We start from the raw sequence: 27,933 nt of genomic DNA on the forward strand, positions 1-27,933 counted from the left end.
TTATCTTCCTGCTATAAAATGCTTAATAGCAAGTATAGCAAGTTTTTAATATATTAAAAAATGAATTTCAAAAGATTCTAGATAAAGATGGTATTAAAGTAAAAATGGCTGCTTCTATCTATTAGGAACAAGTATTTCCTTGAAATATAAATAAATTGTGAGGTAGAATAGGCATTGTTACACAGAATCTCTATTTCCTTAATGAGGAATCTAGTAGCATGGTATAACATACCTCCATCAGAATTAGCAAACCTACTGATTCAGTCTCTGGGGATGACACCCAGGAATTTATATTTTATCAAATTCGCCTGAGGATTTTTACTTTTCTGAAGTTTTAGAATATCTGTAAAGTTATTTAGTATCTTACTTCATTGTTATAGTCCACTATTTTGCAAAACAGTATTAGCTCTTTAAACATTTAGATTGCTATTAAGTGAGTTTCTACATATAAACAGGAAACTATTTCCTGGCACATAATGATCCATTAAATATTTTCTTTTATTTATTAATTATTGTTATTATTGTGCTTCTTTCTTACTCTATTCAAGGTTCTCAGCTAATGCAGATGACTCCAATCATAGCAGTGTTATATTGGTATATTAGTTAAGACCCTCTTGGTTGGAAATGAAAAGAAACCAATTCCTGCTAGCTTAAGCAAAAAAAAAAAAAAATTGTTTTAAAGAATATAGGGGCTGGGCACAGTGGTTCATGCCTGTAATCCCAGCACTTTGGGAGGGCGAGGCAGGCAGATCACCTGAGGTGGGGAGTTCGAGATCAGCCTGACCAACATGGAGAAACCCCGTCTCTACTAAAAATACAAAAAATTAGCCTGGCGTGATGGCGCATGCCTGTAATCCCAGCTACTCAGGAGGCTGAGGCAGGAGAATCGCTTGAACCAGGGAGGTGGAGGTTGCAGTGAGCCAAGATCGCACCATTGCACTCCAGCCTGGGCAACAAGAGCAAAACTCCACCTCAAAAAAAAAAAAATATATATATATATATGGATTTATTATAGAATTCAAGTATATGAATTTCAGCAAACAATTAGGAATATATGAAAAACACAAATAATCAAGCAGCCCAGAATTCCTGTATGCATCTCATTTCATTTCATATAATTGCTTCTCATATTCCTCTCACTCTCTGGTCACTCATTTCCTTTGCTTATCTAAAACAAGTGGGAAGCCAAGCTACTAGTCTAGCTATCTACAGACAGTTCACTATCTCTATGGGATCCAACTCCCAGTTCCTAAAAGCCAGATTCTGATTATTCGGCCAAGATCAGTGATGCTGCACCTTGATCCAATCAGAAAGACCACAGGTTGGGTCATGTTGTCTTCAGTTGCTGGCCACTATTAAATAGCATGTTCATGTAAGAGCTTAAAAGGGAGGGTTATGATATGTGAATATAAGAAGACAAATGACTTTACCCTATAGCATGTCTACATTTTGAGTTCCAAAGGAAAAGGTGGAGAGAGAGAGTAGATATTCATTAAAGTTTCTATAATATAGCTGTTCAAGCTAGAACCTTGAGTAATTACTACATGGGAAAGGAAGAAGAACCAACGGTGGATTTGGAGTCTGATAGATCTTGTTTAGAGTCTAGAGAACAACCAACTGTGGAGACTTACAGTCATTAAGGGCACAGGCCTTGGAGTAAACAGATATTGTTTAAGTGTGACACTTAACACTAACTGTGTAATCTCTACAAAATTGCATAGCTTCCCTGAAAATCAGTCCATTCATCTTTGAAACTTGGGATATAATACCTATATAATAGGTACAATAATCAAGAAATGACATGTAAAGCACTTAATAGAGTAACTGCTCCGTAAAATACAGCTATTATTAATATTAATACTAACATTATATCCCAGAGTGAATATAACCTGTATAACACTTTTAAATTTACTGGCCACGTTTGTCTATTTTTTTATGATAGCTTCGCACCAGATTCTTGAAGAAAATAAACTGTGCTATTATAAATCCTATTTAACAGATGAAGAAACTAGGTCAAAAAGGTGAAATAACTTGTTTACATAATCAACTAAAAAATGAAAAATCTATATTATTTCCATGTCTCAGTGACAGAACATTGATAAGAACATCTTAATGATCACAGAATTGTCTTAATGTCATGGCATGAATATGAATATTAACTAGTGTAAATGCCCTGAAAATATTTATTGCAGTTAATTCAGAATCTTTTATCTTGCTGATACCCTTAGAAGGAGCAATATGTCTCACTTTGGTTGAAAATGGAAAGAATCAAACACCCCCTGGAACTTTTGCCTGGCTATACCCAAGTTCCTGAGTGTATTTCCCAAGTCCCTAAGAGAAACTGCAGTAGATTTTTATGCAGAACTGCAGTGTACCAAGGGCTTTAACATGAGAAACACAATACCTAGCTTTGTTATATCACATGAAAGCAGAACTGATCAAAGGAATTGCAAACAACATTTTCCCCAAATATCTTTAAATCTAACCAGCCTGATAAGTCAGATGAATCTCAATTTAATTCCCCTTGATGAAGCTAGACAGTTACAATCCTTCATAATGTGTTGGTCATATTTTGTGCTCAAAAACTTTTCCTAGTCAGTATATGATACACTTTTATTGACTTTTATTATTCCTCTTTTCCTTTAGCTAATGATCTTGTCAAAGATCTAATTGCAGAAATTCTGCATTTTTGCACAAATGACCAGCTACTCCCCAAATATCATATTCTAAGTGTATGTGGCTCTGAAGAATTTTTACAAAAGTAAGTATTTTATGAAATTTTGGTTGTATTATAATCTGTAAATATTAAGTTACCACTTGTTTACGGTTTTGTTTTAAACAGACTTTACACAAACATTATAGTCTTATATAATTAAATCAATTTTACCCCCTTTGCAGTGAATTTGAAATTTTCTAAATCATATTAACAATCTTATTCTTGATTTTATATTATGACTACTTATGAAAACAAATATTTAAATAACCTGTGACTAGGGTGACCAACCATCTCAGTTTGCTTGGAGGTAGCCCTCAGGATGTAGGAATTTCAGTTTTAAAACCAGTAAAGTCCCAAACTAGGACAAGTTGCTCATCCTACCTGTAATAAAGCTTATTAGAACTGATCACAGCTAAGTAAATAAATTCTTTGGTGATAAGTAATTTTTTGGTTAGAATAATACTTGCATGTTGATTAAATACTGATTTTTTTTTAAATCACAGGGGCCTTAAGTATAAGCATTATAACTTACTTTTTATGGAAGAGTAAGTTCTAAACCACCATTTCTTTGTTGAGGCAGCTCATTAAAAACAATTGGAAAAGCCTGTCCTCAGTATATCAACTTCAAATACTTATTTGATAAAAAAAATCATCTTTTAGTTTACCAAAATAACCATTTGCCTGAAATTCCTACAGACCAGTCTTGAACAAATAATACAGCTTTAAGAAAATAAATATTTCTCTGCTGGTATTGCATAGTTATTCTAAACAGTAAAGTATTAAAGACTAAAACATTTAATACAGTAGATTCCTATTTATATATCCCCTTTGCATCTCTACAAGTATCTAAAGATTGAAAACATCTCATGGAAGCAAAAATGTATTTCCTTTGAAATTCTCATTGTCACTGTCATTATTATTCCATCATGAATGTGCTTGAAATTATCTTTTGGGAAGTTTGATAAATTTGATGATATTCTTATTAGTAAATCCAGTTCTTTACTGTGCAGTGTTAACAGTGAATGGCCTTTAAGACTAATTATTTTCCTTTTTGTGGGAAAAATAATATTTCATTATTATTTATTATTTTAATAACAAAATATATTGTATTAAAATAATATTTCAATAACATTTTTATAATTATTATTTTATAATAAATAATTATACATAATAAACAAAATAATAAATATATGAAATTACATATGTTTTGTTGCACTAAGCTCACAGATATTCCCTTTTCCCTTTTTATTTGAACTTAACACACTCATTTACTAGTCTGCTACCTTCTCCCAACATACAATTTTGACAGTAAATCCAATGAGCACAGGAAAGTATTTTAGTAAATTTAACCTTAGATTGAATACTCATTAAAACTCATCTTTTGAATGTGTAGTTTTCCAAATGTACATCTGGACTTTTCTTGATGCCAAAACATTAGATCCAAAGAGCAAAACATTGTCAAATATTTGCATTAAGTTTTAGCAGTAGAAAATATCATCCAGAAAGCAATTATATTAAAGAGACAGAAATTTGGAAAAGTATAATGTGGAGAAAATTTACACACCTTGATTTAATCACTGTTTTAAATAGGTAAATTATTCATAAGTAGATGGCTCAATATTTAACTAATAAATGTACATGTTAATGTTTTCATAGTCATTTAATCATATTAAAATTTATTTAATTGGGTTTTATTAAGATAGGAAAGTTGCCAAATATTAATATATGTTAAATATAGACATTTATTCCCTAATGGACATTGAAACATTTCTGTATGTCATGGATTTGCATATTATTTAAGAGTAATAGCCTACTTGTATTGACAGAACTTATTTTAATGTGCAGAATATTTATTACTGTTCTAGCATCTAAAGGAATATATATTAGTCATTCAAATATTACTTTTAGTGTATTCCTGTGTAATTTGTCTAAAAAATATGTCCTTAAAGACTTGGAAATCTGTTCATAAAGTTCTTCTTTATACAGAGAACACAGGTAGCATGTAATAAGTTAACAGTGCAATAAGTAAAAATTTAGACTCTAAAACTTATAGAAGTACACTTCATTTGGAGTATTCAGCTGGGGAAAATGCTAATTTTCTGATAATACTTCAAAATAATGGTCAAATAGATCATGAAACATATGACTACAAACATAGCAGTGTTATATTGCTATATTAGTTAAGACCCTATATTTCTCAGGGTTAGTGAAGTATTACATAAAATCCTGAAAAAGGGGAAATGTAAATAAATATGACTATGAACCCATATAATGCATATAGAAATTTCAAAATTATTCTGATATTAACACCGTGTTCTCAAACTTTGAAGTGTCACCTGAGGATGTTGTTAGAAAAAGAATTCTGATTTCAGTTCGTCTGGGTGAGGCCTGAGGCTGTCCATTTCTAACAAGCATCTGGTGATGCCTATGCTGCCGGTCTACAGCCCACATTTCAAGTAGTGAGATATTAGAAGCCAAGAATGGTAATGACTTAAGAACTTAGACTCTCCAAAAATTATCCTCTTTTCCAGAACAGTACATGGTATAAAAACTAGATCTAATCAACAAAGTAATAAAGACATTTATACCTTGTACTATTGCAAAATTAAAAAGATGATTTTCCTAGCAAATCAAAATTTCCCTTTTCATATATCAACTATACTATTTTTGCAAGTTATTTAACATTCATTTTAATTTAGTATCAGAAAAGCTTTTCTCTCAATTAAAATATCCCGACTCACTCATTCTTATTCTCACTTTCATTTTCTCTCTCTCTCACTTTCTTACTCTCACTCTCCCTGTCTGATTTTAAATAATACAATATATAATGAACACAGAGCAAATTAAAGAATCAGAACATGAACTATCAATTTTGTCATACGTTCATGGAAGCTTGATGCAAAATTGTCAGCAATATGAGAAATAATAGAAGAAAATAAATCATCTGCTTCATTCAAAAAATATTAAAATCTTTCATCATGTTCCTGTTCTTCAACTCCCGGTTTAATTACCATGGAGCAAGGAGTCCTTGATAATCCCATTTTCCATGCTCTTGTCCAATAGCTTGATCCCAGTCAGCCTTTCCAGTGAGCTCAAGGACAGGAATTATATCTTTTCTTTCCTATTGAATGTAGCACAGATATGAGATCCTAGAAAATGAAACTATTTCCTAGACTGTCCCTGCATCTCTCTTTTTGACAGGGAGTAACAATTGTACCTTCACCTATACTTGTAACCGTCTCACATGAGTATTTTTCTTCATAAATATATTGATAATATATGAAGTATAATGCTTCTTCATACTTTTTTCGCTTATTACTCTCTAGCCAAATATTTACTAGGAGCGCAGGTTTTTCTGTTTCTCAATCCTAACCAAAAAACCACCCCAGTGATTTTTTTTCTCTACAGCTGTGGTTTCTTTGTGTGATATATTTTCTTATTGATACATTGTAAATATTCATGAGGTACATGTGATATTTGGATATCTACATAGAGTGTATAATGATCAAGTCAGGATATTTAGAATATCCACCACCTAGAACATTTGTCATTTCTTTGTAGTAGGGACATTTCAAATCTTCTCTTATAGCTTTTTTGAATATACAATAAATTGTTGTTAACCGTAGTCAAACTACTGTGCTCCCAAACACTGGAACTGATTCATTCTATCTAACTATATGTTTATATGTATTAACCCACCTCTCTTCATCCTCTCCCCATCCAATACCCTTCCCAGGCTCTTATAACTATCATTCTACACTCTAACTCCGTGAGATAACCATTTTTAGTTCCCACATATGAGTAAGAATATAGAATATTTTGGCTTGTTTTACTTAACGTAATGGCCTCTAGTTCCATCCATGTTGCTGCAAATGACAGCATTTCATTCTTTTTTAAATAATTGAACAGTATTCCATTGTGTATGTATACCACATTTTCTTTCTTTCTTCATTCATTGATGAATACTTAGGTTGATTCCGTATCTTGGCTAATGTGAATAGTATTTCAATAAACATGGAGGTGCAGGTATCCCTTTGTTATACTAATTTCCTTTCTTTTCGATAAACACCCATAAGTAGGATTCCTGAATTGCATGGTAGTTCTATTTTTAGTCTTTTGCAAAATCTCCATACTGTTTTCCATAATGGTTGTAGTAATTTACATTCTCACCAACAGTGTATAAGAGCTCCCTTTTCTCTGCATCCTTGCCAGCATTTGTTATTTATTTACTTATTTTTATAACAGCCATTCTAACAAGGGTAAAACAATATCTCATTGTTGTTTTGATTTGCATTGCTCTGATGACTAGTGATTTGAACATTTTTTATATACTTCTTGGCCATTTCTATGTCTTCTTTTGAGAAAGGTCTATTCAGATTGCTTGCCCACTTTTTGATGGGATTGTTTGTTCATTTTTAGTTTGTGTGTTTTTTCTTTTTTTTTTTTTTTTTTTTGCTGTTGAGTTTCTTTTATATTCTGCATAATAGTCCTTGTTAGATTAACAGTTTGCAAATATTTTCTCCCATTCAACAGATTGTCTCTGTTGATGGTTTTGTTTGCTATGCAGGAGCTTTTCAGTTTAATATAGTCCTATTTGTGTATTTTTGTTTTTGTTGCCTGTGCTTTTGAGGTATTAGCCATAAAAAACTTGCCTACACCAATGTTCTGGAACATTTATCTTATGCTTTCTTCTAGAAGTTCTATAATTTCGGATTTAGGTTTAAGTCTTTAATGTACTTTGAGTTGATTTTTATACACAGTGAGAGATAGGAGTCTAGTTTCATTCTTCTGCATATGAATACTTGGATTTATCAGCACCATTTATTGGAGAGGGTGTCTTTCCCCCAAGGTTTGTCCTCAACATCTTTGTCAAAAATCAGTAGGCTATAAATAATTTATTTTAGGGTTTTTTTATTCTGTTCCATTAGCCTATGTGTTTGTTTTCATATCAATATGATTTTGCTTTGGTTACTATAACTTTGTAATGTATTTTGAAGGCAAGTAGTGTGATGCCTGCAGCTCTGTTCTTTTTGCTCAAGGTTGCATTCACTATTTGGGCTCTTTTTTACTTCCGTACAAATTTTTGGATTCTTTTTCTATTTCTGTGAAGAATATTATTGGTAATTTGATAAGAATTGCTTTGAATCTGTAGATTGGGTAGTATGGTCAAAACAATGTTAATTCTTCTGATACACGAGCATGGGATGTCTTTCCATTTATTTGTGCGCTATTCAATTTCTTTCACCAGAGATTTGTAGTTTTCCTTGCAGAGGTCTTTTACCCCTTTGGTTAAGTTTACTCCTAGGGTTTTTCAGTGTGTGTGGCAGCTGTTGTAAATGGGATTTCCTTCTTAATTTTTTTCCAGTTAGTTTGTTATGGGTTCATAAAAATGTTATTAATTTTTGTGTGTTGATTTGATATCTTGCAACTTTATTTAATTTGTTTATCAGTTTACAGAGTTTTTTGGTGGAATCTTCAGGTTTTTCTGAATATGAGATCCTGTCATCTGCAAAGAGGGACAACTTGACTTTCTCTTTTCCAATCTGGCTGCTTTTTATTTATATATTTTGCCCAATTGTTGTGTGTAGGACTTCCATTATTATGCTGAATAAGAGTGCTAAAGGTAGGCAACCTTGTCTTGTTCTAGTTCTTAAAGAAAAGACTTTCAGCTTTTCTTCATTCCGTTTGATGTTAATGGTGGGTTTGTCATATTATTATGTTGAGGTATGTTATATTTATACCTAGTTTGTTGAGCGTTTTTATTATCAAGAATGTTTAGTTTTATCAGATACTTTTCCTGTACCTATTGAGATGAGCATTTGGTTTTTATTCTTCATTCTGTGGTCATGATGTATCATGCATATTGATTTGCATATGTTGGACCATCTTTGCATCCCTAGGCTCTTACTTGATCATGGTGTATTACCTTTTTAATGTATAATTGGATTCAGTTTGCCAATATTTTCTTCAGGATGTTTGTGTTGATGTTCATTATCAGGACATTAATCTGTAGTGTTATTTTTTGTGGTGGCTTTGTCTGGTTTTAGTATCAGGGTAATGCTGGTTTTGTAGAATGAATTAGGAAAATAATCCTCCCTCTTCAAATTTTGTGACTAGTTTGAAAATAATTTGTGTTAGTTCTTCTTTATAAGTTTGGTAGAATTCAGCAATAAAGCCATCTCATCCTGAGTTTTTCCTTGCTGAGAGACTTTTATTACTGATTCAGTCTTATTTATTACTCATTATTGGTCTGTTCGGGTTTTCTGTTACAGCCTGAATCAATCTTGATAAGTTGTATGTGTTTATTGGATACATATAAATATGTATGTACTATTTCACATATAAAGAAAATAGTTATATGCTCTTGCTGAATTGATCCCACTGTTATTGGAGACAAACCTTAGTTGTCTCTTTTGTATTGTTTTTCACTTAAGTCTATTTTATCTGATATAAGTATAGCTACTTCTGCTTACTTTTGGTTTCTGTTTATGCAGAATATCTTTACATCCCTTCACTTTCAGTCTATATGTGTCTTTATAGGTGACGTTTCTTGTAGACAGCATATAATTGGGTCATTTTTAAAAATCCATTCAACCAATCTGTATCTTTTAAGTGGGTAATTTAATTTCTTTATATTCAAGGTTATAATTGATAGATGAGGACTTATTCCTGTCATTTTCTTAATTGTTTTCTAGTTATGTATATCTTTTGTTCCTTTCTTTCTCTCTCATTATTTAGCACTGCCACTTGGTGGTTTTCTGCAGGCGTAATATTTTAGTTCTTTTTCTTTCTCATTTTTGTGACTGCTCTAACAGTAAGTTTTATACTTTCATGTGCTTTCATGATGATAGATATTGTTTTTTCACTTCCAGATGTAGGCTTTCCTTAAGCATTTCTTGTAAGTCTGGTTTAGTGGTGATGAATTCTCTCAGTTTTTGCTTTCCAAGGAACAACTTTATATCTCCTTCATTTGGCAAGTATAACTTAGCTGTGTAGAGTATTCTTGGTTGAGAGTGGTTTCTTTTTTTCTTTCTTTGAGCATTTTGAATATATCATCTCATTCTTACATGGCCTGTAAAGTTTCTGCTGATAAATTTGCTGTTAGGCTGATGGCGATGTCCTTCCATGTGACTCAATGCTTTTCCCTTGCTCTTTTTACAATACTCTTTGTCTTTGGCTTTTGACAGTTTGGCTACAATGTGCAATGGAAAAGACCTTTTTGGGTTGAATCTATTTGGGGATTTTTGAACTTCCTATATATAGATTTCTAAATCCCTAGCAAAACTTGGGAAGTTTTCAGCTATTGTTTTATTATATAGGTCTGCTATGTCTTTGCCCATCTCCACTCTTTATGGAACACCCAAAATGTGAATATTTGGTTGCTTTATGGTGTCCCATATGTCACATAGGCTTTCTTTATTTTGAAAATATTGTTTTACTTTTTTTTTGTCTGACTGGGTTATTTCAAAAGACCTATTATGAAGTTCTGAAATTCTCTCTGCTTGATCTAGTCTATTGTTAAAGCTCTTTGTTATAGTTCTTATTTCATTCACTGAATTCTTTTGTTCCAGAATTTTTGTTTGTTCCTTTTTTATTATTTTTGTCTCTTTTTTTACTCTCTTATTTAGATCCTGAATTGTTTTTATGATTTTTTGTGCTGTTTGCTTGTGTTCTCTTGTATCTCACTGAGTTTTTTTCATATCATTATTTTAAAAAGTTATCTCATATATTTTCTTTTCTTTGGAATGAAATTGGTGGCTGGAGAGTTTTGTGTTCTCTTAAAGATTCATATTTCTTTGCTTTTTATATTTCTTATGTCTTTACACAAAATATATATGCTATTAGTGTAATAGTCACTTCTTCCAATTTTTTTGGATAGGCTTTCATAGAGGAAGACTTTTTCCTACAGATACATCTATAGTGTGGGTGGGTATACAACTTCAGCATTCTTTCTTGGCAAATACAGCAGTGATTTCTTGTGATTCCTTTAGCTGTAATCAGCATCAATGATTTCTGTAATTTCCTCAGTGGCTTAAGCTACAGTTGTTAGTTCAGGCAGTGGTGAGGCTTTGGTAGGGACAAGGATACTGGGTGAATTAAACCTCAGCTTCCAGTGTGGTAGTGGTGGACCAACCATGGCTGTCTTTGGGCTCCTGGGTAGCCTATGTGGGCACTGGATTTAGCAGGTTCAGGTGAACTGATGCTTGGGCTCCCAGGTGACTTCCTTGGGTGCCAGCAGTGGCAGCAGAGGGCCGAGTGGATAGGCAGGTTTTGGGGCCCCTGGCAGTGCGCCTACAATCAGTGATGAAAGTAGCAGAGAAGAAGCAACAGTCAGGCTCCCAGGAGGCTCACACTTGTGCTAGCAGTGGCAGTGACAAGGTGGGCAAGCCAATCCCTAAGTCCCCCAGTGGCTTGTGTGAATGGGTTCCAGCAGTTGTGGTGGTGCCATGCAATTCAGGCTTGTCCTCAGGCTCTATGATGGTGTTCACAGGAGTAGAATGTTATGGGCGGGCAGGGCAATCCTCAGGACTCTGGATAAGGTGCTTGGGCACTGATGACAGGCATTTTGGGCCTGTTTTGCAGCTCCCTGATGGTGTTCATGTGCACCAGTAGCAGTAGGCAGAGCAGCTCAATCCCCAGGTCCCCACCTGGCATGCTTGGGTCCTGGTGGGTCTTTTGTCAGGCCATCTGATGTTTTGCTGGTGTGTTTCAGGCATAGACAGGGTGGCATGATTCCCAGGGACCTGGGCAGTGTAGTTGGGCACTAGAGGTGTAGCACTAGATAGGGCAGAACTGTCCTCAGGGTCCCCAGTGGTACTTAGGAGTACAAGCTGTGATGGGCAGGATGCGGTGATTCCCAGCCCCATAGATATGTTTGGGTGCTATGTGGCAGGCAGGCTAAGTCTTTTGTCAGGCTTCCTCTTGGTGCACATGCATGGCTGGGTGGCAGACGAGGCAGGGTGATTCCCAGGGTCCCAGACATTAGGCTTGGGCACGGGGTGGAGGGGTAGTGCAAACCAGAGCAGGGCTGTCCTCAGACCCCCCAGTGGTACACACAGATGCAGTAGGCTGTGGTAGCTGGGCCTAACCTATGTGATTTAAGTAATTTCTTTTTCTTTTCTATCTTTCTTTCTTTCTTTCTTTCTTTCTTTTTCTTTCTTCTTTCTCTTTTCTTCTTTCTCTCTCTTTCTCTCTCTTTCTTCTTTCTTTCTTTTCCTTTCTTTCTCTTTTCTTTCCTTCTTTCTCTCTTTCTCTCTCCTTCCTTCCTTCTTCCTTCCTTCCCTCCCTCCCTCTCTCCTTTCTTTCTTTCTTTCTCTTTCCTTTCTTTCCTTTCTCTCTCTCTCTTTCTTTCTTTCTTTCTGACACAGTCTCACTCTGTCACCCAGGCTGAAGTGCAGTGGCATGATCTTGGCTCACTGCAACCCCAGCCTCCCAAGTTATAATCAATTCTCCTGCCTCAGCCTCCAGAGTAGCTGGGATTACAGGCACGCACCACCACGTCTATCTAATTTCGAATTTTTAGTGGAGACAGGTCTTCACCATGTTGGTCAGGTTCACTCCTCATCTCCCGTGATCAACCCACCTTGGCCTCTCAAAGTGCTGGGATTACAGGCATGAGCTGCCACGCCCAGCCTAAGTAATTTCTTATCTCAAAAATCTTACTCTAAGTCTTTCTGTCTAATTTAACTTAAAAATAATTCTTATTAGCTTCTATGTAAAACAATAAAATTTACTGTACTTAAAAGCTTTTGCTGAATAATCATTGCATTGTCAGTAGTAAACCAGAAATGCCTCCTGAGTAAATACTAGTCTTTTTTAAAAATTCTGTTTGGGCCAATTGCTTACAGGATGGTCAAATTTTATATGTTTGATTTAAATGAAACAATTTTTTTATTATTTAATTGACGGTTGTCAAGGAATGTTAGAATTGAGTGCTGAAAACATATTCTTAAAAAAAAGAAATTCTACAGTAATTAAAAATTTTACTTGGAAGTAGTTATATATTTTAAAATCAAATTAAGAAGGTGGTATTTACCTCTTTTTTCATCACCCACATTGATTAGAATGATCTTCCTATCTACTTGAGAGTCTTGTTTTTCTCTCTGGGACTCTCCTAGTAGAGACGATGCATTCCTTTTATTAGAGTACAAAAATAGTTTTACAAAATTAAATCCTTTTAATTAAAATTCTAAAATAATCCTTTTCAAAAAACTTCTATTTTTTAAAAAAGTTCTAACTAATCTCATGACAATTTATATTAATTTGTTCTTTTTTTTTGAGATGGAGTCTTCACTCTGTCACCCAGGCTGGAGTGCAGTGGCACAATCTCGTCTCACTGCAACCTCTGCCTCCTGGATTCAAGCAATTCTCCTGCCTCAGCCTCCTGATTAGCTGGGACAACATGTGTATGCCGCCATGCCCAGCTAATTTTTGTATTTTTAGTAGAGATGAGGTTTCACCATGTTGGCCAGGCTGGTCTCAAATGCCTGACCTCTAGTGATCCACCCGCCCCAGCCTCCCAAAATGCTGGGATTACAGGTGTGAGCTACCTCGCCCGGCCCAATTTATATTAATTTGTTCATTAAACATTTGATTGTAAATTGAAATAGTCTTGTACTCAGAGTAAAAATAAAACTATTAATTACCAGTGAGAAAAAGGCTAAGTCATAATATATACAGTTTTAAGTAATAGATTACATTCATTAGCAGTAAAACTGCATTGTATATATTGCTGGGGAAGAAGAGTCTTTTTTCTTCTCAGTGAAGTTAAGGATTTCACTTAGCAAACCTGAACGAATTGATTACTTCCAGCAAATTTGTTACAGCCTAAGACTTCAAATATTAAAATTCCTTCCAACTTTTAAGACTTACTTTGAGCAAAGAAATAGATAAAGTGCATTTCTCTTTTACATAACTCTACTCCTCCACTTATAAAACCACAGAACTATGTGGGAGGATAGAAAGGAACATATCATAACTTTGAGCTATCTCACACACAGTAAAAAAGTGTGTTCTGTTAATAAATCATTCAATTAGAGTTTCTTGAATGACTTTAATTTCTTTTTTAATCTCCTTCATAGTGCTTCACCTAATATTCTATAATTAACTTTGGTTTACATCTTCAGTAAATAGCTAATGACCACAAAAATAGCACACCATACAACCCTGCATTTGGTCTTAATTCAATAATTCTGTGCTAGAACAAATGTCCTCATATGTAGATCCTCTGTATATACCTTCACTTGAGAGTGAAATCCCAAAGAAAGACCTTGTGCTAAATAAAGTTTGTTTATTATGATTAAAAGCTACTTGTAAAAATGACAGCATATTCCAGCCCCAAGTTTTTTAAAAAGCTGAATTGCACAAGCATCATTAACTAATAAACTTGGTCAAAGGAATCTCGAAGCTGTTGCATGAGTGTTCCAAGAAGACATGGCAAATTACATGTGAAAGTAGGTACATAATTTAATATTATTGTAGATGTATAATACCAAAATGCAGCTGTCACATTATTTTTGTTACCCAAAAGCACTATTTTTTGAAGCTAAGAATTATTAAATCTTCCCAATTTTGAATTAATAAAAGTTTAAATGACCCAATGCTCTGTTTTTCTTAAAGTGATTAATTAGAGAATTTTTGAATTACATATTACTTCAAATTAGCTGAAATCACCTTAATAAGACAAAACATTACTCATTTATTTTTTATTTGTAAAGTCTGTAGTAGGATGTTTCTCCTCTGGAGATTTTGTGGGAAAAAAACAATAATAAAACCTTAGGATAGAATGAAGTCTGCATATTTGATCTCCTGGTATAATTACTAAATTTTATAAATTTCGCATACCATACCCCCCACAAAAAGAGCTCCTTGGGGCTCAGTATATATTTTTTGTGAAAGAAAGAAAGTTACAGTTTCACCATTGTTATCTTTTTTTTTTTTTTACTGACTTTCTTAGTTACTTCATTTATATAGTTATGTTATTACTTGTCTTTTGTGACTGTGTAACTTAGTAGGGAGAGCATTGCAAACTTGAGAGTTGTTATAAAACTTTTTTCCAGATTAAAAAAAAACTTCTTTGCAGAATGTTCCATTTTTTGAATTTTAGGAAATGCATATGTACTATATGTATGAAGAAAAACAACCATATTTGAGTGAGGAGGCATTAGGGATAGTTGCCTTTTTATAGGCTTGTGGGAAGTCTTAAGAAAAATAGGGCGTTTGAATAGAAAGTTTCAGATCTCCTTGGTCCAAATCCCTCTTGAGTATTAGCTGTTGGTATCAATTTATGTCCCATACAGGATTTTTGTTCAAAAGCTTGACCCTCCTCTACTAACCACCTCATGCCTAAAAGCCCTAGTTTTAGGATTGAACCTATTCTTGTCTCTTCAAGAGTCATAAAGTTTGACTTTTCCTATTCATAGCTCACTTGAAGACAAAATAACAATAACTCAAGAAGCACTGGTTTAGTGAAACAACGTATCACTGATCTTTATCTATGCTGAGTTAGCTCCAAATACCACTTTGAGCACAAAATCCAGGGCTATTTTATTAGTTGAAAGACCAGTTTACTCAAATTAAGGATATGGCAGATTTAACATTGTAGAAATTTTGAAGGGGCACATACCAAATGTGTGTACATGTGCCAAGTGTGCACATACACATAACTATCTGAAAAATACTCTGAACAGTACTATAGTACTAATATTATTTTAATATTTTGTTATATTCACCTTACATTTCTGACTTAGTTATCCCAAAGATTTTAAGTCCAGCTTAGTTACTGAATTTTCTTAAAGAAATACCTTCAGAAGCTGTCAGCAATCCTGGTTTTCAATATTTACAAAATCAAATAGAAATCGTTTATTTTCTATACATGAGTTTAATATTTCACAATACACCTCTGTGACTACGTCTTACATGTAAGAATAAAGAACATTTTAGCTTAATTCAAATTATATAAAACAAGCGTAAGTATTTTTCCAATGAAAGAGCATCGCTTTTAAATGTGGGTTTACAAGGAGCGGCTAGGGCAATGAGAATCAATATTCATAGTTTGAATGTTATTTAGGATGCTTACTTGCTCATAAGACAAATTTGAGTACTTATCACTTTTTGGTGTTAAGGTCATTAATCTCTCTTTATATAAACATATTGCCTCAGAAATACTTTAAAATAACATGAGCTATTTAGGAATAGGAAATAAGGGTAATTATGTGCTAGAATTCAGCCTCTTAGTGTTCATCTTAAATGACAAGTATACTCATAATAGTTCCTAAGATAGTAACTAGCAGATAGATAGAATCAAATATGTGTAGAGAGAATAAATAATTAATATACAGAAAGTTTGATTTCCTAGGATATGGGAAGAAAAAGCCTAAACTTTTTACTGTATCACAGACATTCAGTTCATTTAACAGCTGAAGTTTTATAGATGATTATTAAATAAAACATAGGTAGTGCTCATATCTGGAATGTTACCAGACTGAGAAAAACACCTGGTGTGTACAACTTTAAATGGATCATTCCTGTGCTCATGTTATAAGCATTGTAATTCCCAGTGTGGCCTTTTCTTAGAGCACAACCCTTCTCTCCACACTACCCACCTTATGGTCCGTGCCTTTAATTTCTCTTTCTCTTGGTATGGTAACCTTTCTTCTTACCCTTTTTGATATCTAGAACTCTCAAATAAAAATTCATTTTTTATTGCACTTCCTTATTAAATTCCCACCCTTCTTTCTATTATTTAATGCTTTTTCTCTCTTTTCTTTTTCATTTTCTCTAGATAGCACCATTTAACAAATTTATCATGTAGGCCACATAAGAGTTTTAAATTTTCTACTAGCCACACTAAGAAAATATGCGGAGAAACAGATGGAAATAAATTTTAATACTACAGTTTCTTTAACTCAATATACCTCAAATATTATCATTTTAACGTGTAATCAAAATAAAGAAAATCATTGAGATGTTTCACATTATTTAATATGACAAGTCTTGAAAATCTAGTGTGTATTTTACATTTATAGCATATCTTAATTAAAAGTAGCCTCATTGCAAGTGATTAGTAGCTGCTTATATTCACTAACCACTATACTAGACAGCATAGCTCTATATCATTAAACACAAACTGATCAAAATTGTGGTCTTGCCACCTATAGTGGTAAAAGGAGTAGTTCACAGCTCTTAGAAAGTGTGATGGTTATTAGAAACTCTAATGTCCTTTAAAAACCAGCAGAGATTTAATCTTAACTGACAATTCTAGTACAATATTATATTATGAAAATAATTTGACCTAGAATTCTGGAACTAACAATAAGCCAGCATTCAAGGACAATGTAAAAATAGACATTCTCAGAAACAAAAACATTTTATGTCCATAAATTATCTCTCTAAAAAATTATTTGAAGATGTACTTCAACAAAATAAACAATGAAGCCCTATGGAACATAGATCAATGGTTAACATAATTACTTAAAAAGCTCTAAAATATAGTAAAAAAAAAAAAAAGAAAATAAATTAGTAGAGGCTCCTTTATCTATCTCTGCTTGCTTGACTTGCTGTATTAACACTCTTTATTTCCTTTACAAAACAGAATGATTAAGGCCCAGAATTCATTGTTTGTTCTAGAAGAGTAGTTATCAAACATTTTGGTCTCAGAACCCTTTAAACTCACAAATTGTTGAGTACCCCAAAAAGAATTTGTGTGGACTTTGTCTATCAATATTTACCATGTTGGAAATTATAATTGAGAAATTTTTTAAATATGCATTTATTATTTGAATTAAAAATGATAAACTTATTACATGTAAATACACATAAAATATTTTTATTATAAATACTATATATTGCAAAACAAAAATAATTTGTGAGGAATGTAGCATTGTTATGTGTTTAGAAATCTTTTAAATGTCTGTTTAATTAAGACCATTGACTGCTCTTCCATTCAGTCTGTTGCACTATGATGATTGAGTGGAAGTATATAAAGAAAATTTGGCCTCACACAAATATGGTTTGCAGAAAAGATGAATATCTTAGTAGTCTTTTCAGATAATTGTGAACATCTTTCTTTGATACTACACCAAAATCAACAAGTAATAGTCTTTTAAAATTTAGATACAATGTGGAATATAAAAATAATCAATAATTTTCACACTAGGCTACTTAGAGTCCATTGGTCTGTCTTGCCCTATTGATAAACCTTTTTTTACCCATGCAAGATTTGAAGCATCATGGATTGTCATTTAGACAAATATGTTCATTGGATTCTGCAGATCTTCCAAATGTTGCCATACTTTACCATAAAATATCAAAAAGTTCATTTTTTAATATTAACATTTTTCTCACCAGAAAAGTCTGTAAGTATTGGTTAGCCAGCAAGCTCATAGTGGAAAATATAAATTTTACAAAATTCTTATTTCTGAAGTTGTTTTCCTTAAAGTGACAAGCTTAGCTTGTTCATTTTTGACTGCCAAACACCTGTCTGAATAACCAGTTTGCCTGTAATTCTCTCATGTAATAAAATTGTTTCATGAAAAAAGTTACTTCTTTATCTTGCCACTCAAGCAATTACAAGAGGGCTTTTCCTGAAGACAACTTCTATATTATAGTATGCAGAAGTGCTTTAACTGTTTTTCCTATATGTTCATATAGAAAATTAAAGACACATGTATTTAAGGATTTAGATTTAACAAAATTAATAATTTTTACCATTTTATCAAGGATGTTTTTAAGTGACACTGATTTTTATTTCCTACAAGTGCGTGTACACCCTGGAAGTGTCTCTTGTAGCTCCAGGGTTTTGTAGAAAACATTTTGATAACACTTCTCTAGCATAATAGTTTACTATAAAGTATATTATGCCCGTGCACTTTTGCTTCTGTAAGTTGAGTTGTAAATGTACCTCGAGTCAGTTGTGTTTATTCCTGAACCTTTTTATGCCAGTTCTATTGTTATTTTATTTAGGTAAGTAAATGAAGTATTTACAGAGTGATGAAGTATGAGTGAAGAAAGAAAGTCAGTGTTTCTATGAAAATGAAGTTAAAATTTTTAGAAGATAATTAATAAAGGAGAGCCACTAAAATCTATTGTTGCTGAATTCAATGTAGAGGAAACAAGTTAGACTAGAAAAATAATTATAAAAATCTAAAATGATTTTCCATTCAAGTTGTTCTTTGACTCTAAGAATTTGCTCCACATTTAAGAAAGTACAATAGGCAATTAAAGATAATTACTTATAGATTTGTTTTATATCAGAAAGATGACACAAAATTGTTATCAACTGACCCTTCATCCAATAGCAAAGACTTGATGCTAATATCAGAACTTTGGCTAGTGAGAGGCTACGTAGTTACGTTTAGTTTAAAAATAAACTATTTTTAAGATATCTGTCTTCTTTATAATTCCCAACTTTAACTTTTTTAATCAACTAATCTACTACTTTTTATATTTCATCAAGTAAGTGATAAAAGAATCTGGAGCTAATATTTGAAGTGATCTCTACTTGAGCAGTTGTAAGGTTCTAAGAGAGAACTGAATTGAAGTCATATAAAGCTCTAAATTTTATTTCAGAGTGTCTGTCACATAGTAATTAAATTGAGATTGCAATAGAAAAGCTTTATGTTTCCTTTTCTTTAAAAAAGGTGACCACCAGAAAGTAAAAATATGTTTATGAATGTCAAGCCTCTAAAGATAAATAGAGAAAGAAGAGACTCAAAAATGGCTCAAATAAACTCAACAAATGAAAGGAAATAATTCTAAAAGAAACAATATAGTTAATATAAACCAAAAATAATATAGCAGAAGGCATTACTATAACTTGGATAGCTGAGACTTCTCTGATTAAAAGTCAAAGACTCAAAAATGAATTAAAAGGAATTTATAGGCTAGAGACATGACTAAAATAAGATTGTCTCATTCATAACAGAAATACGTGTGTTACCTATTTATTTCAGCCCTCAAAGAAAGTATAATAAGCTCTTGGTAATTGTTTTTCCAGAAAAAGGGAAAGGGAAGAATTTTTCTTATCTCTTTTATTTTGTAGAGTTGAGTAAAATTTGGGTGTATCCCATGAGAATATATTCCTATAATGTAATTTGAAAAAAATCATAGAGGAAAAAGACTCTTTCAACATCTGTTATTACCCCAAATCTGATAATTATGGTGCCAGATTCCACCATATACACACACATACAGACACACACACACACACGAGGACATACACAATGAAGCAAAGGTAAGGAAAGAACTAAGACCCAGTTTTTGAAAGCAGTAAAATTGGCAGATGTAGCAAATAAAAATATAGAATATCCAGTTTTATTTTAAAGTCATAAATATTTTTAGTATATGTTTCATGTAGTATTTTATATGTAGTTATATGAAAGGTGTATATATATATATATATATATATATATATATATACACACACACACACTCATATACACACACACCTAAACAGTATTAAGGTATTACATCTATGTATCTAACTATATCTATATATCTCTATCTATATAGATAGAGAGACACACACATATATACACCTATATTGTATAAAGGGGTGTGTGTGTGTGTGTGTGTGTGCATGAAAATACACAAAGAAACAGGTGAAAATAAATTTTAATACTACGGTATATGTGTACATACATGTATACACACACCTTCAGTGTAAATATGTATCAAATACTACATGAAATATATACTAAAAATATTCACTCGTTGTTTCTCTGTAATTTATAGATACTAGATGTATTAGTCAGGGTTCTCTAGAGAGACAGAACTAATAGGACAGATGTGTATATATAAAGGGGAGTTTATTAAGGAGTATTGACTTACACTGTCACAAGGTGAGATCTCACAATAGGCCATCTGCAAGCTAAAGAGCAAGAAAGCCAGTCCGAGTCCCAAAAACCTCAAAAGTAGGGAAGCCGACAATGCAGCCTTCAGTCTGTGGATGAAAGTCCAAGAGTCCCAAAGCTGAAGAACTTGGAATCTGATGTTTGAGAGCAGGAAGCATCCAGCATGGGAGAAAGATGTAGGCTGCGAGGCTAAGCCAGTCTAGTCCTTCCACGTTTCTCTGCCTGCTTTTATCCTAGCCATGCTGGCAGCTGTTTAGACTGTGCCCATCCAGATTAAGGATGAGTCTGCCTTGCCCAATCCACAGACTCAAATGTTAATCTCATTTGGCAACACACTCACAAACACACCCAGGAACAATGCTTTGCATCCTCCGATCCAATCAAGTTGACACTCAATATTAACCAACACACTAGACATCAAGTATATTAGCTGGCAATTCTAGGAAGAAGTATACACACAGGTGGATAAAATAAAGAAAGTCAGTTTAAGTAAGCACGCAGTAGCCATGCGTGAGGCTGAAGTCATTGCACTGGTGTCCAGAGTGCAGTATCAAGACTTCAACATACAGAGAAAAGGAATCTTTGAAAGCAAGATGGGTCACTATTCTTAAGTCACCTCCCATAGCAGGAACAGGAAAACAGAGCTCTTAGCATGGAAAAAAGAGTTGAGTAGAGGGAGATGAAAGGACAGGAACTTGATTACATGTGATAGATTGTGAGGCTGGCCCTTGAAGCAAACCTTTGGGAAGGAGGAAGGAGAAATCAGTAGTTCCAAGAACAAGTGAAGAAAAGCAGTGGCCATGACTTTTGTCTAGATTGGCTGTGAAAACAACTCAGCGAACAGTGTAAGAGCCCTATGGGTACCCCAGGGACAAGAAGCTAGATTAGACTAACAGTTGGGATAGGAATAGGCATTGAACATATGTCATGAACATACTAACATTCACCATTTTGGCTAGCAGATAGGTACTAAGTTTTTTAAGTATTAAAAACAACGTTAAAATAGAAACATTTAAAAAGAATTTACTATATAGTATAGTAAATTCTATATAATTATTCTACATAATTCTATACATTTTTGTTAATTCATTTTACAGATTAATGGTCTATTTGTCTGGCATTGTTGGCAACAAGCTATGCCAACTATTTACTGAATTTTCCATATAAATAAAATTATCATCTTAAGGATTACAAGTATCTAATATACTTTTTTCCTCCTGAAATCCTTCATGTTTAAGGTCCTTTAAACAATGTGCATTAACATAACTCATCCTTTTCTCAATGACTAAAAGTCACCAGAGATACCAAAATTTAAAGCTGTAAAGGGACTTATATAGTAGAAGCCCTTCATTTCACAGAAGAATCAAATTGTATTTATAAGAAAAATGTTGCAAAATAGTAATTCATTGTGCTCTTCAGTTAATTTGTGCTTGATAAATATTTATAGGCAAAAAAAGAAAGAGAAAGGAAGGAAGACAAAGAAATATAACAGTGCCAGTAGAAATTTCTGAAATAGGTATAAATTTTTTGTTTATTCTGCTTGCTAACCCTTTGATGTAGACATTACTATTCCAACTCTAAAAGAGAAAATATTGGGTTTCAGATAGTTTTAGTTTAATTGGCCTTCCTAAGGTCATCGAGCTAGTAAATCTGTCTCTAAAGCTCGTGACATTTTCACCACATCCCAATGCTTTCTTGAGACAAGGTCTCCACACAGACATAATGGCATCAGTTAGACCACCCAGAAGCATGCTGTCATCAGCTTTGAACCCTGAGATGGCTGGGTAAAACTAACTTAGAATATGCAAAGTCTTATTTGTTAAAATTTATTGTGATAATTCTAAAGGTGTCTAATCATTTAATCATTTTCTAACTTATTAATGCACATAAAAATAATTTCACGTTTCATCATTTATATCTATATATCTATATTTCCTGTCATATTATTCATTTATACACAAAAATATATAATGCATATATATTCACACACACACGCGCGCGCACACACGCACACACTCAGCTTTTACCAAACTAAGTTCCAAAAATAAAATGAAGTCAGAGAGGAAAACATGTATTTGGGAATATTTTGGGAGGATATGATTGTGTTCATTTTTTCCTCCTTCAGCGACCACTGTTTGGGGAGCCACAAAATGTTTCAAAAAGATAAATCCGTTATTCAGCTCCACCTGCAGAAAAGTAGGGAAGCTCCAGGAAAGCTATCTCGAAAGGTAAGACTTTCTTAGCATTGGTTTCAATTAGCAAACTGACAGTTTTAAGGACAATATTTCTAATTTTTGAACTATTGCCAACTTGGAATTATATAGCTTAATTAATACATGTTTATTTAAATCTATTCATTGAAACATGATGAAATATCTTATCTAAATATAAATACCTGTTAATGATTTGAACTGATGCAATAACATGAACACATTACTGCAATCTTACTGTTATGGACTGAATGTTTGTGTCCCTCCCAAAATTCATAAGTTGAGGCCCTGGGTGATAGTATTAGGAAGTGAGGTCTTTGGGAGGTATTTAGGTTTAGATTAAGTCATAAAAGCAGAGCCCTTATGATAAGGTGGTAAGTGCCCTTATAAAAAGGGTTTAGAGCGTTCTCTCTGTCTTTCTCTTTCTCCTTCCCTCTCCCTCTCTTTCTATCACTCTCTCTTTCACTTTCCTCTCACTAGGACACAGCAAGAAGGAAGCTGTCTGCACACAGGAAAAGGGCTCTGACCCTGATTATAAACTTTGCAGCCTATAGAACGAAGAGAAATAAATGTATGTTGTTTAAGCCACCCAGTCTCTGGTATTTTGTTATAGCAGCCCAGGCTGACTAATACACTGAGTATAACAAATCTGTTGGTTTCTTTCAAAAATCATCTGTGAGACACTTATTAAGGTTATCGTATTTATACTTTTCACATATCTTCTTAGAAGTAAATGAAATAGAAAATGTAAAGGAGAATCACTGAAGGCAGAAAAATAACTTGTTTTCTGTGAAGACTGTTTATGTCAACACAGCTTAAATTAGGACAGATAAACTTTCATAATATATATAATAAAGCTACCTAGAAAAGGATGACTGTGCTTTGACGATACAGTTTCATGCTGTTAGATGCGAATTTTATTCCCTGTGTCATGTTGTGAGTTACTTCCAATTCAAACTGCACAGTATGCAGTGAACTTTGATATTATGGCAGTTTTTATCTGTAGAATCTTCAAATTACTTGCTTTAAGCAAAAGTCCTCTCACCCTGTCATTTATATTAAGTAACAGATTTCCAGTGGATGATTTCTTTTTTTTCTAGTATGAAGTGTTTCATCATAAGAAAATTTCAGGTAGTACATTAGGTTGCAACATATCAATGTGGAACATAACATAATGAGGCCAAAAGACAGTTGTTTAGAAATATCTTTTGGATCTTGTGCTCAACTTAGCTGCTGTTGACAGCTCCAAGGCTATACATCTGAAATCTCCAGGAAAAAAAATGTTATAAAGTGCAACTGACCCTGTCAATATTAAACTTAAGATTCTTCAAATTGCCCTCAATGTTGAGAAAAAAAAGCTGAAATCATCATATTTCATTGGAGCATGGGGGAAGAAGATAAAATGTATGATTCTAATTTGGATGCTGCTAAAATAATAACTTATTGGTAGTAATTAACAAATCACTAACATTTCAGACTCATGTAAATTAAGGTCTGTTTAAAAACTCTTGTAACTCTATTATTCTGATATAGGGCATACATACATATCTGAGACTTTAACATTTCAATCACATTTAATCTTTTCAATAATTCTATAAGGTAAACACTATTAAAAATAAGGAAACTGAATCACAGGGAGGTATCAAGACTTTCCCAAGATTAAAATCATGAAACTGACGAGCAGAGAAGTACAGATTTGAGCACCGTCAGTGGGTCTTCAGAGCCCATGCATTCCTACCAACTTATATGGGAAATATACTCAGAATTTGCAGTATATTCTCAAAGGTTTTGGATGTGTGTTTCAAGGTAATTGGTCAAAAATTCTAGCTTCATGCATCCACGTGTGTGTGTGTGTGTGTGTGTGTGTGTGTGTGTGTGTGTGTGTAATTTTTTTCCCCAGCAGTATCCATGTAGCTCAAAGTCTGGGGCATGATAGGTGATTAATAACTAACCATATTATATATGGTTATATATTATATTATGATGGTATATATTAGGTGCCAAGTGATGTTCTTAGTGCTTTAAATGAATTAATTGACAGTAGCCCAAGAGCAAAGAAGTAATAAATACAACTATTTTTCTATCTTATAAAAATAAAAGAACTGAAAAGTTAAGAGATTATTTAAATCATCCAAAGTTGCACAGCTAGTAAATAAGGGTGATGAGATCAGAGCAAAACTATGTGGCTACAGATCACACTATATGGTAATGTCAGCAAGCACAGTCACATAGTGCAGCTGACTCCGTCAATATTAAACTTAAGATTCTTCAAATTACCCTCAGTGTTGAGAAAAAAAGGTGAGATAATCATATTGCTGTCATCACCGTTGTTGTCATGTCCAGGGACAAGCATATTGTTATCTCTGGGTGTATAATGTGTAGTTCTCATCAGAAATGCCTGTTTTTCAATATGTCATTTGAATCACAGTGGGAATTAAGTTACATAGTTCTTTTTGATGCTTCATGGTTCAACTTACAAGCTTATCCATCCTACAGTAAATATCACCAATTCTTGGATAATTCAGCAACTCATAGGCAAAGAGTATAAATGCCTTTTCTCATCCACAACTTTTGCTAATATTGATGCTGTTGTTTAAAATGGATAATACTTGACCCCGAGAGGTGGCGGTTGCAGTGAGCCGAGATCGCGCCACTGCACTCCAGCCTGGGTGACAGAGCGAGACTCTGTCTCAAAATAATAATAATAATAATAAAATAATGGATAATACACCTGATGGCAAATGTATTTGTATATTTGTATATCCTCCATTTATGCAATAAGTATTTGCTATGTAGCTGCTGTGTATTAGGCCCTACGCTAATGCGTAGAGTAGTGAGCAATAGCAATAAGATCTCAGCCCTCAGGGGTTCAGGGGATGCAACTGACACTGATTTCCAATTAAAAAGCAGGGGTAACTTCCATGCAGAATATGAAAAAGGCATTCCGTATCCCCATCTCTCTAAGTCTTGATTCTTTTTTTTTTTTTTTTTTTTTTTGAGACGGCGTCTCGCTCTGTTGCCCAGGCTGGAGTGCAGTGGCGTGATCTTGGCTCACTGCAACCTCCGCCTCCCGGGTTCAAGTGATTCTCCTGCCTCAGCCTCCTGAGTAGCTGGGATTGCAGGCACGTGACACCATGCCTGGCTAATTTTTGTATTTTTAGTAGAGACGGGTTTCACCATGTTGGTTAGGCTGGTCTCAAACTCCTGACCTCGTGATCCACCTGCCTCAGCCCCACAAAGTGCTGGGATTACAGGCATGAGCCACCGTGCCTCGTCCAAGTCTTGATAGTTTCAGGATTTTTTTTTTCGCATTACATTTCAAAGGGGAAGATATTACATTTTATTAAAACTTTAAGGATTTACTTCCAGGAACTGGGATAAGTACTTTATACAGTATATACAATCTAGTAACAATTGATTAATTTAACAAATAAAACTTGTTACATGCCATTCATAGTACTTGCCTTTTCTAAAATGTAGAGTTCACATCCTAGTTGAGAGACAGACAATAAACAAATATATATAATTAAGTCTTATGGAGATATGTACTCTGAAAGAAAATATGGCCAGCTCTAAAAGTTGAGAGAACCACCTAATGCAGATGGGTAAGAGGGGCTAGTGATAGTGCTTGTTTTTCTGTCTAAATCCTGGAGCACATAGACCTAGCTCTGATCGTTAGAAACGAGGAATATTAAATTTGTTCATTTGGCCTTCTATAAAAAAGCAAAAATTCTGGTTTCATATTGCTGTATTTCAAATGTTCACTTTTAGGCAAATTGTTAAATTCTCTGTTTAATTTCTTCATCAAAAAATGTGAATAATAACAGTTCTTACTTAATGTGGTTATTATGAGAACTCAACTGAGAAATATAAATGAAGAGCTTAAGTCAGTGCCTGCACTTAGTATGACTACCTAAGCATTAGCTATTGACGTCATAAAATCGGATGTTTCACTGTGTGCTATTTTGGTCCTTTACAATTAAAAATTCTAAAACATTATTAACATTAATTTGCATTAAAACATTTAGAAATTTACTCACTGTGTTGGAAATATTGAGAGAGATGGACATTTGTGTGTTATGTCAAAACAGTATATACACTGCAGTATCATGACTTTTGTTGATATATCAACAATTTTAATATATCACAATTTTTCTTGTAAGCTTTCATACTCATAGAGCAGGATAAATTTTAGTCTTAATTGAAATTTCTATATGTAACAAGAAAGTAAAAATAAACTGGTTTGGTTTTGAGGTAAGCTTTATAAAATTTCCTTTCTAAGATGTATATGATTTATTGATTAACTTAATATAACTGAAACAGTTTATCAACTTGTGTCTCATCTTCATTATCTGAATTGCCCTATTTTACATAAGTAACCCTTGATTTGTATATTTAATTTTATATATACATCATAAGAAGATAGCAAATGTTCTCTCAGTTTTATTTTTTATAATGGTGTCAAAATTCTCTGTGATTTTCAGGATTTCAGCTGTAAGTAAAACATTTATGAACAATTATAATCTTTCTAATAAAACTGTAAAATTGTCTTGATAGTATTCTTTTTTCACATAATACTAGGAATATGACTATCATCATTATATTAAATTTATTGATACCATTGCCTCGCAGTAGATACTTTAGAGCTTTCTAATTGTGCAAAGCTCAATTCATCTTAGATAATATTTTTATTTTAAACGATAATATTACACTGAAATAGTATAATTTAATCCTCATTTCAAGAGAACAAGAAAGTTGTTCTAAAAAAAAAAAAAAAAGCAGGCCAGGAGCAGTGGCTTAGGCCTCTAATCCCAGCACTTTGGGAGGCCGAGGTGGGCAGATCACCTGAGGTCAGAAGTTTGAGACCAGCCTGGACAACATAGTGAAACCCCATCTATACAAAAATAGCCAAACCTGGTGTTGTGTACCTATAATCCCAGCTACTCAGGATGCTGAGGCACAAGAATCGCTTGAACCCGGGAGGTGGAGGTTGTAGTGAGCCAAGATCACACCATGGCACTCCAGCCTGAGCGACAGAGCAAGACTCTGTCTCAAAAATAAATAAATAAATAATAAAAAGCAGGTTGATGATCTTTAGAAATCATCCAAGGTTTCAAAATTTTAAAGCTGCTACCTTGATTAGCTATGAATAACT

At 33.5% G+C, this 27,933-nt stretch overlaps 1 protein-coding gene across 6 annotated transcripts in view; it reads left to right on the plus strand.

Moving 5' to 3' along the window:
• The window catches only part of PIK3C2G (phosphatidylinositol-4-phosphate 3-kinase catalytic subunit type 2 gamma), a 387,383-nt gene that overhangs the window by 29,824 nt on the left and 329,626 nt on the right, over positions 1 to 27,933 (plus strand). For all 6 annotated transcript variants that reach the window (XM_016923019.4, XM_016923023.4, XM_016923022.4 and 3 more), the window contains 2 exons: positions 2,647 to 2,761; positions 22,694 to 22,796. In XM_016923019.4, coding sequence (XP_016778508.3) covers positions 2,647 to 2,761; positions 22,694 to 22,796 — 218 coding nt within the window. The remainder of the gene's footprint in view (positions 1 to 2,646; positions 2,762 to 22,693; positions 22,797 to 27,933) is intronic.

The sequence above is a fragment of the Pan troglodytes genome, chromosome 10 (genome assembly GCF_028858775.2).
Source record: "Pan troglodytes isolate AG18354 chromosome 10, NHGRI_mPanTro3-v2.0_pri, whole genome shotgun sequence".
Classification (NCBI taxonomy): Eukaryota; Metazoa; Chordata; class Mammalia; order Primates; family Hominidae; genus Pan; species Pan troglodytes.